The sequence below is a fragment of the Osmia bicornis genome, chromosome 10 (genome assembly GCF_907164935.1).
Source record: "Osmia bicornis bicornis chromosome 10, iOsmBic2.1, whole genome shotgun sequence".
Taxonomy (NCBI): domain Eukaryota; kingdom Metazoa; phylum Arthropoda; class Insecta; order Hymenoptera; family Megachilidae; genus Osmia; species Osmia bicornis.
In genome coordinates this window covers 2850286-2866982 of record NC_060225.1, presented here as the reverse complement: position 1 = coordinate 2866982, position 16697 = coordinate 2850286, and the positions used below count along the sequence as shown (strand labels likewise).

General features: G+C 32.4%; 1 protein-coding gene across 3 annotated transcripts; it reads left to right on the top strand.

Annotated features, from left to right (window-relative positions):
• The first annotated feature begins 2080 nt into the window (after window positions 1–2080).
• LOC114880239 (neuropeptide-like 1) lies at window positions 2081–15992 on the top strand. 3 transcript variants are annotated; one of them, XM_029196045.2, is made up of 5 exons: window positions 2081–2189; window positions 10954–11390; window positions 11578–12284; window positions 12713–12872; window positions 13983–15992. In XM_029196045.2, the coding sequence occupies exons 1-5, from the start codon at window positions 2103–2105 to the stop codon at window positions 14197–14199; spliced, it is 1608 nt and encodes a 535-aa protein (XP_029051878.2). In that variant the 5' UTR covers window positions 2081–2102; the 3' UTR covers window positions 14200–15992. The 3 variants fall into 3 exon arrangements, with proteins under 3 accessions (XP_029051878.2, XP_029051881.2, XP_029051879.1); XM_029196046.2 differs by lacking the exon at window positions 2081–2189 and adding an exon at window positions 9657–9705; XM_029196048.2 differs by lacking the exon at window positions 12713–12872 and having other exon boundaries at window positions 13983–14130.
• Window positions 15993–16697: the final 705 nt, after the last annotated feature.

The following is a 16697-nucleotide window of genomic DNA, read 5'->3' as shown; positions in this document are numbered from 1 at the left end:
ACAATAATCATCATTTGTTAATTAGTATAATTAATAACTTAATAGCATTGCGATGAATATTATATAATAACATAAATATTCTATGAATTTGATTTCTATAATTGTAGGACTACTCAAATGGTCATGATATAATTAGAAGTAGTAATTTCAAATAGTAACAATCTAATTTCGAGACACTGAAAGTTTTATACAATTTGTTGACAAAATAGTACTTATAATATACCAATTTACAGTTTACGGTTTGGTAAAATTGACTACATAAATGTTTTATTGATATTTTCAATATAAAATAGCTGGATCCATATTGAAACCAACTATGAATGTGAAGAAATTGAAGTTTACTAATAGAAAACGCTAAGCTGTAAATTGATTGATTTATAATATTTTAACGGAGAGCCAGGATATTGGTGAAACGTTTATATAGTCATTTTCTTCAAACTTAAAGTTTTAAATTGTTAAACTTTAAGCACCAAATTATATCGGAATTTTAATCCTTTAAAAATTTATTATTTGATATGAAACAATTTAACGCAACAAACAATGATTGTTTCATGAAATTGTTAAATGACAAGCAGTTTAATTACTTCTTTAATTATGGCTTTGCTTACTAAGTGAGTGCCGTCAAGTGATCGAGAGGAGCTTTAATACTTGTAATGAAAAAACTAGTTTCAGAGAAAAACTTTTCCTTTCTTGGTGATTAAAGATGTTTTAATACATCGAATACACGCGGTTGAAAATTATTAATAATTATTGATGAATTATTAACCCAAAGTGTATGATAGAAAGCATTAATTTCAGCTATTTTTAAAACATTGAATTGACCCACAATTTTGTGCGTAGTTCAACGTCAGTGGAGAATTTTTTCACAAAAATTCGCGTTATTGATATCGACTTTCTTTGATTATTCAATATTTGACCTAGTTTCAAAATTCTAAACCTTGTTTGCAGGAACAAGAATACAAGTGTAAAACAGATTTTAAAAATGAAAAAAAAGTAATGAAGATATGATCTAATCCATCGAACGAACATTATTAAATTTTTGGATGAAAACGAAAATTCAATAGTTATAATAAAAAAGTACCACCAATACGATATAATTAATATTAACGTGTAAGTCAAGATCTGTTGCATTGGAAATTAAAAGTGATTTGTCATGGAAAATGAAAATTTGGACCCAAAATATTATTCAACATAGCATTTATATTTTTTTACATTAATGGTAATTATTTTCAGTGTAATATAATACGTCAACCCCATATGGATGATGCTTGATTTTCCATAGTAAACTATAATTAAAAATATTCTAATTTATTTATTTGAAATGATAAATAATAATTGGAGAAAATTTGTTGGAACTAAAACTACTATCTAATGAAATTTTCAACAGCTCCAGCTCTCCAGTCATGGTGTTAATTTAAATGGCAATGCTATTGGAATACCCAGGTCTAAAAAAAGATAATCGAATACAAATGGACAGAAACATCCACGAATCCCCTTAGAACACTCCATATATACCTTTCCAGTCTAAAATAAAGTCACAGAAGGTCTTTGTCCTCGATTCAATTACCAAGTGTCGCTAACAATGCAACTCAGCAACAATGTCCGCTTCCTCAAAGAGGGACGAGCGAATCGATGAGTTCTATCGTTCCTCGGTAACAAAAAAAAAAGGGAAAGGAGAACACAACAACAACAAAAAAATAGAGAAGTCAAAAGTGCCAATAAAGCTTCGGTGAATGAAAAACGTACCCTCTCCCCGTGGACACGCAATAATCCACGGCATATTAACCGAGTCTCGGTTTAAAATCGTACCTCCATTCTGGTTGGACGTTAGCTTTTTCTATTTTTGTTTTTTTTCACTTCTTTCGGGAAAAGCACGTCCGTCGTGAAGGACGTGATGTACTGAGGAGGACACATGCATATTGCGTAGTTCTCGAACGGCACCCCCTTGATGATGGTGTGTGTACAACGTGTACCATTCGGCGGAGGCACGCTATGGGGGTTGCAACGCCTGCGCAGGATGGGATGATTGGTATATAAAGATGTGGACGCGGTTGAAAACGGTATTCAGGTTTGGAGACACTTAGCGGAAGGACACTGTGATTATGTTCGCGGAAATGGGACTGATCAGAAGCCAACTCGTCACCCTTTTACTCTATGTACTCGTCGTCAATGAGATTCGTCTTCCCCTGGTGAGTTTTTGCAATGTTTATTTATTAATCTTTTTTTTTAAATAAATAAGTAAATTTGTAGTTTATTTTACTTAGGTCTTCATGCTCATAATTATTATATTTATAAAATTTTTCAAATTAGTTTCTTTTTTTTTTTTTTAAATGAAGTAGATTTTACAGTTCAGTTTATTCAGGTTTGGTAAAGCAATTTATTTTTCATAATAGTTCTTAATTTTATAAAATTTAATTAATATACTGTAATTAGTAATTCGCAAGGAAATTAATTTTTAATTTTGTTCCTAATATTGTTCATTGAGAAATGGTAATTATCATCCAGAGTGCATCAGTTTTCCAAACGATGGAGATAATTTTTGAAAGCCCACCGCTAGCGATTAAAAACTTTAAAGATTTAGTATTTCACCGTTCGGCTAGCTTAGCTTTTAAAAAACGTTCCGATTTTCGGAACAAAGGGAATCGTTTAATCAATCGGATTAATGCTAGCGACGTGAGAGAGAGAGAGAGAGACATCGAACCGCGCATTCTGGTAATAATTAAACCTCATCGTTGAAAATTCGACAATTTTATCTTCTATCATCTGCACCGAATGCTACGAATTTCATGAATAATTCATCAGAAATTCCATGCTATTTGCGAACGTATTCCAATATTTTGAACAATCAAACAGGATTATGGTTATCATTTTTATAATATATTATAGTTGGATAATGAGATATCCTGTATTTTACATTAGAAGTTTTTTGATGATTTATTACACGAGTTGATGTAAAAATAATAGATGAAATATATAAAGCTTATTTATGAAATTATGTCAGACAAATATGTTGCGGAGTACACCTGTACCCAGCACGGTCCATATTTATCGTATGTCTGACTATAGGTCGACTACTACTACTGCGGCGGTTAGCGGCAGTGATAATGCACGTAAATAGTCCGGCATACTCTCTTGAATTTTTTAATTTATGCGTTCAGTTTGGTATCTTATACAATATTAATGCTATTTTAAATTATTATTATTATTTTAATTATTTGAGTATAATTATAAGGGTTAATTTATGGATTTAATTTCAATTCCAATTTAATATCTGATTAATATAATATCAATGCTATTATAAATATATCTTTCTTTTTCTGTTATTATGATAATTAGTTTTTATCATTTGGCGTGACAAACAAATTTTGTTATGAAAAGAGATTTACCTTGACACTGTCACATTGTTGAATCAAAATAAAAATATTTCAGGAAATCGATTAATTGATATTGAATGGAGAAGGGACTACTTAATAACACGTTTCAGAATACTTAATAAGTCTTCTGATATTCAGAACAGCGTTTTCTTAAAAAAACTAGAGCAATTAGAGGATTTGCTTACCAAAGGATTTAATCAGGATATTTTTGTCCGCGATCCACTCAAACTGATACTAGGCACGTGTTGATTTGCATAAAATAGATGAAAGCGTCAAAAAGAAATTGTGGAACAATTCTGTGCTAAACTCTTTTGCAGACACAGTATTTTTAATAGCTAATTAAATACAAGACTTGCATTTAGTATTGCCATTAGGTTACATTTTTCAAAATTATTTTTATTATTATACAATTTTTACACCAATTAATTAGTAATTTGGCAAATAAAAAAGAAATTGAAATAGATTTTTAAATTACTATTCTATAATTTTGCAATATAGAAATTGGCAGATCTTTAATAATTTATTATTTTGGAAACAATTTGTTAAAAGCTGCCTATGTTGCACTTGACTATATAAAATTTTTGCCTAAAAATTCTTTTAATACGTGTTTGTTCTTGCAAATCCTCTTTTTTTTGCTGTGCAATACCATGAGTATTGTACAGTTTTGTGAAAAGATATTCGATTGACACAGTTCATGAAGAGATAACGAAAGGCGTGCAAGGTGCATCGCGTAAGATCCGTGTTGAAAAGGTTCGTTTTTCTAACGCGATTAACAGATAAAAGCGACTAAAAAGGCAATCGATCCTCTGCGTGCTACTCGATAGCAGCATTGTTCTTTAGACCAGCCAGTTTCCCTGCTCCATTCATCGTCAAGTTTTATTTGCTGTCGGCTAAGTAAGTGGCTGAAAACTTTACCAGCTACCTTCAGGAAGTTTCAAGTCTGTTCGAACAAAAGTTGCAAGTTTTTTAATTTCACACTGTAAATTTGTATAGGGCGCGTCCTTCTCTAGGGCCGCAACATCTCCAGAACTTCGTGACGCCGATGGCGAGCACCGGATTTCCATTTTTCTCTCCATTAACGGTTAACCGGCTCTGCGTTTCGTATTTCAATGGATTTTTGGCCGAAAGTTTTCAATAGATTTTCATTTTTTTTCCTTTTTTTTCAGTATTTTGAAATGGATGGGAAGAAAAGAATGATGGTTTCTGTGTGTTTAATTCTTCTTTTTTTGAAAAATATTCTTTTTCCTAAGTAAACCTGTTGGAATATTTTAAGAGGAAAATTTTTATATTGTTTAAAAATATTCTATAATATTGTCAAGAGGAAATTTTTCATTATACTCTTACATATTCTTTTTAGAATTGTCTTGTAATATTTTCCAAAGCATATTATTATTATTTTAGTCACTTTTAGCAAACCTTAAGCTTCAAACTGATATGAAACGTAAAATGCAAGTGATAGTCATTTTTATTAGAAAAACTTTTTTGTTCGTTTCGTGTGTTCAGTGAAGCAATTGCTGTCAAGAAAACGAGTTATCCTTGGAAGGATAGTTAATTAGTTTCGTAGAGTGGTTGAGCATTGTCTCTTTAATTTAGATGGTGAACTATGATCTGCAGATAACACGTGCCAAACTTCATTTACATTCCTTCATTTACATTATGTTGATCTCAAAGCTATACTATGTTACATAACAAGTTACATAACATTAGTTTAAATAATATTTTCTCTGTCACTTTGAAGTACTAGATTTTTATCAAATTGAATATTAAGAAATTACACATCAATTACTAATATTTTTTTAATAAATATAAAATTCATAGAGATATCTAGTGGCAATACAATAAACAATAAGAGGTGTGAAATTTATCAAGCCTTGAATTCTTGTGTAATCTCGAGGACCTTCTTCGTAGCATCGTTGTGCTTCTATCGCCCATCAGTAATTTCCGTTTTGGGGAAAGCGTGATGAGAGTAAATGAGGACGTGTCGTATGGGTCTCAAATGTACCTACATATATTTTGGAACATACTTGATTTAAGACGATACTTTGGTCACGTCAGTTTGTTTCATTTCGTGTTTTGAATAACATTTAGTTGTAAAAAGTTTCATGCGATTTCATGACACAAAAGTATGACGAAATGGCACTTGTGATATATCAAATTAAATCTTAAATTTTACTAAACATTACCATATTAACACTTCATTAATATTTTTAACACAAAACGAGTAGTTGTGGATCGCAACGAACACCGCAGTTGTATTATCTCAAGCGCCCATTTTCAATAGATGAAAATTCTAAGACAATATCATGACACAAAAGTATGACAAAATGGCACTTGTGATACATCAAATTAAAGCGTAAAGTTTTCAGAAAACAACTACATAAATGTTTTATAATTATCCAAAAGATATAATAATTGGTGATCAGTTAAACTGACAAGTAATTTAAAAAAAAAGGTGTATTGAAATGATATTCCTGGGGTAAGCTGATAATATGACTTAGCTGCCTGTAGTTAATAATTCAGGTCACTTTAAACGTTAATCGCGTGGTAGCTTCGTCGAAATAGTCTTGTTTCCTTGAAACGGACGATTTATGAGCAGAGATACTTTCCGCGAAGCAAACGCGACCCTCTTCGATTAAAAAGGATCCTAGTACAAAATTCCCGGAACCGAATGATAACGAAAGGTCGTTCATTTGAGTTTTCCCTTCGTAAAATTCGCGCACGAACGAACATCTATTCACTATCATGAACCACCACCCTCGGGTTCGCTCTGATCCATTGACGTTTTCTTTTGAAAGAAACTCATTTTTTTTTCTTAAATTGATGCTTTAAAGTTGATAAATCATGTACACGAAAGAACCTTGAAGTGAAAATGAAGAAAAAGGACACGTACGAAAAAATTTTGATAAAATTATAGGGTGCTTCTTCGTTTAGGATGTTTCTTACTGAGGTATTTAAATTGTTAAATTGATTCCACTTGTGAATTATTTAAACCCAAACTTGTCAAAATGTTGTTATTCACCGGCAGAAATTCCCCAAGTTCCCTTTGTATAAAATTCCAAGCGTTCAACTAGTGCATACCACACATTTTATTTAGCATTTATCGAAAACAGTTGTTAGGTATTCAGTTGACTGCATTTTTTAATTATCGTGTAAACGTTTTCGGTGCCTTTTTATGTTCCACGTTAAGATTATTGAGCATGTTAATTCAGAAGACTGGAAGCTTATCTTTAGACTTTAAAGGATATCATACATTAAGATTTTCTTTTTTAAAAAACAAACATTTCATATCTCTCTTCCGGTATAATTTTCTTTTGCCTTTATGTCTTCATCTCCAAATACCAGCTTATTCACAATAACAGTGATATAAAGTTATATATAACGTTTCATCGGATAAATTGTCGACAATAATACATAAAATGTTCCAAATGATCCCAAAGGTTGAAACAGTTATTATATCTTTTGCATCCGGTATTTAAAAGGTCCGTTTAATCTCATCCAAATGTTCCTCTTTTCGTTATTAATCCAGTCTTTATGAAAAAGAGATAACGAAATTTGTCGATTATAATTATTGTCATAAATATTTCGTATACATATGATTTCCAATTTTTAAAGAAACATAAAGGAAGAATAATTTCATATAATTAATTGGCAATTTAATCTTTTAGAATATCTTTCAAAATTCTTTTAATTATTTTATATTTTATATAGAATAATAATAAATATTTTGCTTGGAGCTCTATTGTTATTCCTAGTTATTAAATATATTGAATATTTAGTTTCCTTCATAAAATAACAAAGGTGAAGAGGAATTTCGTCAATGGCTTTTTGCCTGGTATATCATATCCATACGAACGTGTTATCACTTGATGTGTACTCGTCCCAGGACACGTGTATCGTGATTTATTCTTGTCACTTACACCACCCCCGTGCACTGGTCGAGAAAATATCGACGAAATTGCTTGACGAACGTTTCTACTGGTAACATGTGTGTTTACGTAATTGCCAGACGAATTTTTATGCTTGAACAAGCATATCTGGTAACTGATAGAAAATTGCAGAAAGAGAAAGAAAATTGGAATTCATATTTATTATATCGTATTTTTATATTGGAATAAATTCCAATTGGTATGATTTGTGATTTTTATATATTTATAATTAATTTAAAAAATAAATCACCTCGGTTCTTAGATCTGATTTGAAATCCTCTTCGAATTAAAAGGATATAAAGTACGTGTTGTGACGATAGTGACAGAGAAACATTTGCAAACCTGTGCAATATAACGATAAAAACGCTTGGAATGCATTTTATGTAAAGTAGGAATAAAATGCGAGGAGCATACCAAATACATCCTTCAAGGAAAAAGGAAACCGTGTTTTTAGAGTGGTTGTTATTGAAACTCGTTTCCGGTGAATTGAAAAATGCTTTGTCACTTGTCGTTGCGTTTCCGGTTTTTTATAGTTATCTTTGTCAAGGACATTAGTATATTAAATATTGTGAAATCATTGTTGATTTTCTTCTAAATTATTACGCTACCCTCGGAACGTAGATTCGATCAATAAAGTATCAGAAAATTTATTATAAATTAACAGGCTTAGATTAGACAGTCGTGTCACTGATAATGATTAAATCTCATTAAATCTGACCATGTCGCATCCCGTTTCTTCATTCAAGTATAACAACTTCACCCTTGCTCACGTAAATTAAATTACATTCCTAAGGCGGTATATGTATGCCGGGTTTATGTTTCCGCTGAAAACGAAGTATTTAATCAAGATAGTATGTAATAATAATTAGTGTTAGAAAATTTGTCAACTCATTAGAAATATAACAATGTATTAATTATATAAAATTCCAAATTCGTTATTTAACCGACCATGGTCCAGCGGACCATGGAGAGAGACCACATATACATCCTTGTACATGTTTTCTAAGTTTGGATCACGATTGACCCAGATTCCGCGGTTCAAGGGTTAATTAATCGTCATAAATAACTAGTCCTTTTTTAGAACAACACGTTTATAAATTACCAAGTCACAAAAGGCGTGGGTAGAGCCACGATCCATAGGTGCTTGTTATGGTTTCAATTCTGTTTATAATTCGAAATCAAACGAACGATTGTGTGTATGTCGATGAAAATTGGTTTCGAATTGTTAGCAACTCTATATTCTGCAGTTGCTAATTGGATTAAACGTCGCGTATGGGAATGAATATTTCAAAAATACTGTGTACAGTGTCTGTACGGTCATCAGGATGACAATGATTCTATGCATTGCACGTCTCGAATTGCATTATTTATAAGTAGTCAAAAAAGTAATATCGAGAACGTAATACACATTTTGAAGGAAAAATTCTTTTGATGGACGTCACGCTATAGAATATGCAACGCTTCACTGAAATCTTATTTTTCGCTTGATATCTCGTAGATAATTTATCCTATAATATCAGATGATGCTTTGATAAACGAACACTGTTCTATGCATAAAATTTCCAAACGATCTGTTCGCAACTTTCCTATTTGCATTTTACAAGGAACATTACCCAAATGATTCATCTCAATTTTAATGCAATTTTCATATGACATGGAACTTGATAAAATAATTGACAACGATCCATGATGAAAGGGTAAAGAAAATCCAAATATGAATCTTACGAAGAAAAATTTTCTTGAATAAATATTTAATTAAAGAAGAAATAAAATTATGATACATTTTACTGACAGAATATGAAACTCAAAATGAGCATCTGCATATAATTATTTAAAGAAGGAACGTGTTACGTCGTATTCAGTGTCACGTGCTGACATTTAATTTTTGAAAGAAATGTTTTGGAGAAATGTTCAGACTGGAATTCAGGGTCGAAACAGCGGAATTAATGCTTGACATGAAAAATAACGGACAGCTGGACGTAATTAAATACCCGTCCTGTCATCGAAAATTAATTTCATGTATTTATGATAATTAAACGTCGTTCGAAGCGATTATAATCATTGATTTTGTATAAATAATATCAGTGCTTGTATTTCTCTTATTAGTTGCAAACAAGTTATAAACAATATCTAATTATCATAAATTGTTAGAAAATGTTGTTTTCAGTTGTTTGAAATTGTCGAGTTAAAAATAATTAGAAGGTCTTCAGTATATATCAATTTATCGATTAATTTTAACCAAGGTAATTGGCCTTCGGTAAACAAACATTAATACAATAGGTACGAACACGTGTTTCTGATACTGTAATACGCTCCGTGGCAGGAATCTGAATCTATTATTCTCCAAGTAACAAAGAATCGTTAATTAATAGTAAGGTTTCCTCGAAACGTATCAAATCAAAACGGTAAGCATGGAAACGTTCTCTAATTCAATAGCTATGTGATGCAGTATTAATTAGTTTAACCAGCTAACAATGTTAATGCTACTATGCTTATCAGTGCATGGATAAAGTTCGTCTAACACAGTTCATAAGATTGAATTAGAATTACATAATTCTTTTGTTATCGTGTCTGTTACTTTTGAACTTGTTTTAATTATATAATAGTAGTAAAATTAATAAATTCTTTGAAATTAATGAATTGGTGTACACTTGCGAAGCAGGAATTCTCACAATCATAAGTGGTACTATATTTATTACACTCTCATTTCATTTTTTCTTCTTTAGTTTAAAAATACCTCTTCTGAATTAATTAAAATTGTGTTTAATAAACTCTTGGTTAATCGCTAAACAAGTTTTGAGTGAAAGTACAAAATTTGGCGAATGCAGCATCGAAATGCAAAAGGGTGTGAAAATTAGAAACTTGTTGAAATTGTAGTACGACTGGAACATATTGCTGAAAGAGAGTTACGTATGCTTCACAAAATGCGGATTGAATTAAACTTTGTTGCACAATTGCTGCACCCGTGCAACCAAACTGCACACACGTGTGCATCAAATTGTGTAACGTAACCAAAATAGAACGTACTGCCGCATACGTTTCGCTAATTTCTCACGTAATTGAAATGGATTTCGCTCAATTGGATCTTATAATTACCACATGATGTAACACAATTATTCTTATCTGTAACACTTACTATTCTTCTGTTTTCTCTAACCACATTACAATATTCTTCAGATGTGTCTTTAATAAAAAAGAATTTAATATTCTTATTCAAAATAAAAATTATTGGAACTATCTTTTTTTTTAAAATTGCCCTTTGATATTGAGGGCGTCCCTGCACCTGACAGTGCATTTTTAGAATTTGTGAAGCTACCTGAAATATGACGTGATGGTTGAAATTGTTTTACCAGAAAGTTTCATCTGGTTAAATTAAAAGCACCGTAGTCAATGAAATAATCGAATTGTCTGTACTTTGTTTGGTGTGTACTCTTGAAACACCATTAGGTGAACAAGCATTGATGCAAAGTGAAAGTAGTGAGAAAGTGTTCGATACTGAAAATGAGTATACCTTTATGGAAAAGGAATTGTTAATTAATAATCGAACGAAATTGGTTGAAAAATGAAAAAACATTCATTTTATTTTTGGATATTAATAAATGACAATAATACTTTTAGAACAGATGCTAATAAGTAATATTTTTTTGTTTCAGGTGACATGCCAGAATGAAGACAGTATACAGTGTATGCCTAGAACGACTTTCCTATCGCTATTACGTCTACCGGAAGTGAACCCGAATTTGGCCGCCTATTCAAGAACAGTAAGGGTGGACACAAGAAATCGTAACGACATTGCACGTTTGAGAGCCTTGGCCGAAGAATCCGATGACCCAGAGATCTGTGTTCCTAGCCGTGTTTATTCGCAATTGTACTCAAACATGGATCCTGGTTTCGCTATGAATGGAAGAACACAGAGATTTACCGATTTACTTGGACGATTGTACGATGACAATCTAGAGACAGAATTATTGTCAGAATCACAAAAACGAAGCATCGCGATGCTTGCTAAAAATGATGATCTACCGATCAGCATCCAGGATCGTTTGGGTGAGAAGGAGGATGACCAGGAGAAGAGGGCTGTTATTTCTAGGTAAAGTAATGATTAATAATTAATATCAAAGATATAGTAATTATAAAAGGTGAATAAATTAAATCAAACGAAGTTAAATATTAATATTTATTAATTATTATTATACATTTTCAAATACAAATCATAGGTTTATTATAATATCAAAACTTGCACAGCGATCAATTTCCAAAAATATTAATCCCCGCAGCAATCAGAGTGGCTCCGATGCAGAAGTTCCTCAGAACTCCGAGGAATCAATGGAAAAGCGAAACGTGGGGACATTGGCCAGAGATTTTGCCTTACCACCAGGTAGACGAAACATCGCCTCCCTTGTTCGAGATTACGAGCTTCAAAGCAAGAGCAACAAAGCTCCTCTGGTACCTTCGGCAGGCAAAAGGAACGTGGCATCCTTGGCGAGGACCTTCACTTTACCTCAGAACGGCAAAAGAAACGTTGCCTCTGTAGCCAGAAACTATGGTCTGCCATATGGGAAACGTTACGTCGGTTCTTTGGCTAGAATCGGTGATTTCCCTGTTCGGGATCAAAGGAGCGTCGCTTCGTTGGCGAAGAATTCCGCCTGGCCTGTCACGTTGAAACGAGGAATTTCCGTGCCCGGTACCGTGATCCTGAGAGCTCTTTCCCGTCACGGCAGATCCCTGTCCGACGAGCTGAACGCGAGAAACTACTTGCTGGATCTTCAGGAGTTGATTAATCAGAACGAGGATTACGAGGATGGAGAGAAGTCGAATGGTTATGAAACGAGGGATGGTATGAGCGATAGGAGACTCAAGAGGCAGATTGATTTCTCGGATGATTACCCTTTGCCGGTGATGCAGAACACGAACGTCTTTGATTACGAAGAAATGATGGAGGCACTTAATGGACAATATCCGAATGCCGAGAAGAGGTTCTTGGGTAAGTAATACATTTCATTTTTATTAATATTTTGAAATTGTGCAGGAGGAAGGCCCTGTCATTTGCTATACTATTTAGAAATTGCAATTAAATGCAAAAATAATAATTACTTTTTTCTACATGGCTATTTTTACTAAGGAAGTCTATCATGTTGCAACGAGGCTTCCTAAGATTTCCCTAGGCTCTCCTCTTCTACACTTATACAGCCCTGAACCAACTGAATTAGTTTAAACTTTCTACAATAATAAACAATTCGACAATTAATAATTTTGTAAAATTATTAATTTTCGACCCTTTATTATTGCACAAAGTTTAAGCCTTCGTTGCACCCAATTTCGAGTCACCCTGTAATATACATCCGTGTGAGACAATGCCGAATGCTAGAATCAATGATCCGGGGTAAATCGAGCGCAATCTGTGAATGTCAGAAACAGGTACCGCAGTGGAGATGCCATCGGTAGACCAGTTCGGCTACCCGGAAACTTTTCAAGCAAGTAAAAGACACATCGGCTCCCTGGCACGTAGCGGTTGGCTACCATCATTAAGGGCAGCGCGATTTTCGCGATCGCCTCGGTATTTGAATAGCAGGTCAGACCGTTAGGTTCTCACCTGCGAGTATATACATGTATCTCTCTCTGTGTATATCTGTCTCTTCCTTTTCTCTTCGCACTTGTCTCTGTCATCCACTCTCCACTATGTCGTGCAATGTCATCATGCGAGCTGCAACATCATCATCGACCCAGTGCCAAAACGTCGACACGATGGAAAGATAGAGTAATTGTTCAAGGAAAAAGCATCATTAGAGAAAGAAGAGATCCTCGTGGATGTCATAGAGCAAGCAAGTCGATGTTTCACCATTCATGTTCATCAAAACATCTTCATTTGCTATAATTCTTCTTCTTGTTATTATTATACATCTGCGGTAGTTAGCTGCCATGTAGATGTCTCGATGTTAGAGCGAATCTATGGTGTCTTAGAAAGATTTAGAGCGCTGATGGTAGATGTCTAGGCAGCTGAAATGTGCTGGGCTAGCTGGTTTTAAGAGGAGGATATCATAGATAGTTTTAGACCTGTTTGCTGATAGATTTATGAATATATCGTTGATTCGCTTTACAGGGTTGTCTGTAAAATTTGTAAAATTTTCTAAGTTTTTTTCATATTTTATGAGATGTATAGACTGCCCTGTACAGTTAGTTTTGTGTGCATACAGACAATGCTTCATTAAGAATAAAAATTCTTGTTTTAATGAAATATCAACTGTCTTTAATGTAAATTGACCAGGTTTTCTGGAGGCAAGTTTGCTACAATTTTATTTTTCGAATCAGCAGAAAATTCAAATTATTACATCTGGTCATTTTACTTGAAATGTTAAATATTAAAATTTAATGTATCACATTGCTCATCAACTGATTTCAGTCTTCAACGAATAATATAATTGTCCTATGTGCTTATATCTTCCATATTTTTTTCGCAGCAATCAATCAGGACTCTATTAATCATAACATTGATGGTATTTTTCATATCTGTTACTCTGTTTTACATTTTAGCAAGTAAATGTTTAGACATCGCCAAATAGCAAAGAGGATAGTTACCGATAGATAAAGCAGATTTTGTGTGCTGTGTAGACTAGTAACTTGCCGTCTGCCTAGGGACATTTATTAGTGTACCGACACGAATAACGTTAGATATGTATTTTAGGGAGAATCCCGCAGATGGGCCCTCGTCCGACTACTCCATCGCCCCGTCGCCAAGGTCGCTAAGACGAAACTTCAACGCAAGGTCATTCAACCAACCTCAAGGCTACATTCAAGCCTTGCACGGAGATTGTCGACACGGCTTCAAAAGGTTTTTTGGGTTACCGACTACCGATAATTACCTTCGTCAGAAACTCCCTAGCTCACCGCGGACCATTTAAAACTTCATTTAACATTTTATCACTTATGAAATTATTATACCATTGGAATATTCTCTCGTACATCTCTTAAACAATCTTTAGAGACATAAAATTGGGCAACTATATGTATTCTACTTCAGAAAATTGAATTTTTCTTTAGGGTTTTTTCAGTTACGTACTTACAGTTGGTAAATCGTTGCTAGTGACTTTTTTCGGTTTATCTACATAAGATAAAAAAACTTTATAATGTATTTATATAGGGAAATACTATTACTTTCTTTATATTTCAGCATAATCTTCAAATAATTTACAGAAGAAGGTAAAATTGAGGAAGTTTACGTATATTGCTTAATAAAATTAAATTTTCTTTAGGGATTTTTTCCAGGAATATATCTACAATTGGTATAACTTCATCAAATCGTTGCTAGTGATTTTTCTTGATTGATCTGCAGAGGGTAAAGAAACTTCGTACACTATTCTTTATACTATTATTGAATTTAAATAAAAGGGCTTACATTTCAGCAATTTCTTTAAAGAAATAAGACAATGTGACATAGATCAAGCTTCTCCATTACTATTATGCTTGTTGTTATAATCAACGTCGTCTGAAAATTTCTTGAACTCTAGAATTAGAGAAAGAAGTATTATTTTTGATGTAAGGTACTCTACGTCTGATAACTATTTGTTGTAGATTATTTATCACTAGCGACAGAGACTTTTATAAGATGAATTAGTTAAGCTGTTTATTAATATACAATCTAATACGTACTATTTTATATATATATACACATATAATAGTGACTTTGTACTGTATTTAATTTAGTGCTTACTATTTCTCTATTCTAAAAGTAAAGAAAATAGCAGTTCATCTGCATTCAAATACTGAGCGACGTTCAATTTTTTACGAAGCAACATTTGTAAACTATAAACATTTAGAAAATATTAATTGGTGTAATAGCTTTCTCAACGTGGTAGTTCAATAGAAAGAAATTCATCAATTGATTTCTTAATTTATATCAAAATTTAAATGATTACACTCTTCAAATTAATTTTAATAGAACTTTTGCAGCTAGAGAAAAACAATACAATAAAATTGCACGTTGCTCCAGTAATTTTTACTCCATCTCAGATCTTCGGTACAATAATTGTTTCTTATTTAGCTTAAGCTTAATTAAGTTTCTAAAGGTCTCTTTTTCAATGTTCAAATACGAGCTCGATTAGACAATAACCAGTGACAATAATAATATAATGATAATATTAATAATGCTAAAATAATGTGTGTAATTTCAGATGTTATTTCTATTTCTATATTGACAATGTAAAGCATGCTTGCAATTGAAATGTAGTATATCCATATTTAATCGTCTTTCTTTTTTAAGTAAAGTCACTAATTCTTTTATGAAAAAAAAATCATGAAATTTGAAATTTTTTGAGGCCACAATTTACAAGCTCAGAAGAAGAGAAGCCGTGGCGTGATCTTCGACGTATAGCAAGTAGTCGGTGTAAATCTTTTAGTGCTCAGGGCTTTGCAAGCTCGATATAGTATAATTAAACGCGAGAATCAGCTTTCTTTTGTCTATAATACTAATAGATAGATGATTGTGTAATACGTGTATGTTAATATTATAAAAAAAAAAAATGAGATACGATCTTAAATCGATACAATATCATCGATTTGTCACTTATTGTTCGTGTCTTCGATTATTACGGTAATTGTATTTATGTGTTTATCTAGACAATAATGGGTAAACGTAATGACAATAAATCGATAATAATAAATGGTAAAATAAAGATCCTGTTTGTCATATCATCAATTTAATGGTATCATTTTCATCTAGGTCCTTCCTGTGATCAAATGATTTTTATTACCCCATGAAAAATAATTGATCCAAACACCTAAAAATAAAATTTTTGGCTAAATAAAAATTCTAAAATAATAATTGAAGATTAAAATTTTGATCGAAATCTTTTCTTTCTGAATAATGGCAAAGCTCTATTATGGAAAGGTGCTTAGAAATGCTTTAAATGCATTTAATCTTGTTACAGATACAATAAATGTAAGAAGTTTCATCTACCTTCGTTCAATTATTCAAATTTAACTTGTACACTCACTTACTTCCGGGTTATTAGATAAATTGTATTATACGAATCCATTTACACAACATTGAAAAGAGCTTGCAGTATTAAAGTATACTAATATGTGATTCATAATCTAACTGAATGGGATCTGAGAAGATTAAACGTGTCGTAACAATGATATACAATGCTCTCAGTTTCTAAGCAAAATGGACTTGCATGTTTTATGAAGACATAAATACGCATAATTTTGTATAAAATTTTAATACTGATATTAATTATAGACGAGTGGAATGAGATATTGTTAGTAAATATACCGTAGGGTAGTAAATTCATTTTTTTTAACTATTCTGACTATTCTTAAGAATAGAATATGAGGTATTTAACACCTGAATAATCAACGTCGAATGTATACTAACAGTGATAGATTAGATCATTTTATT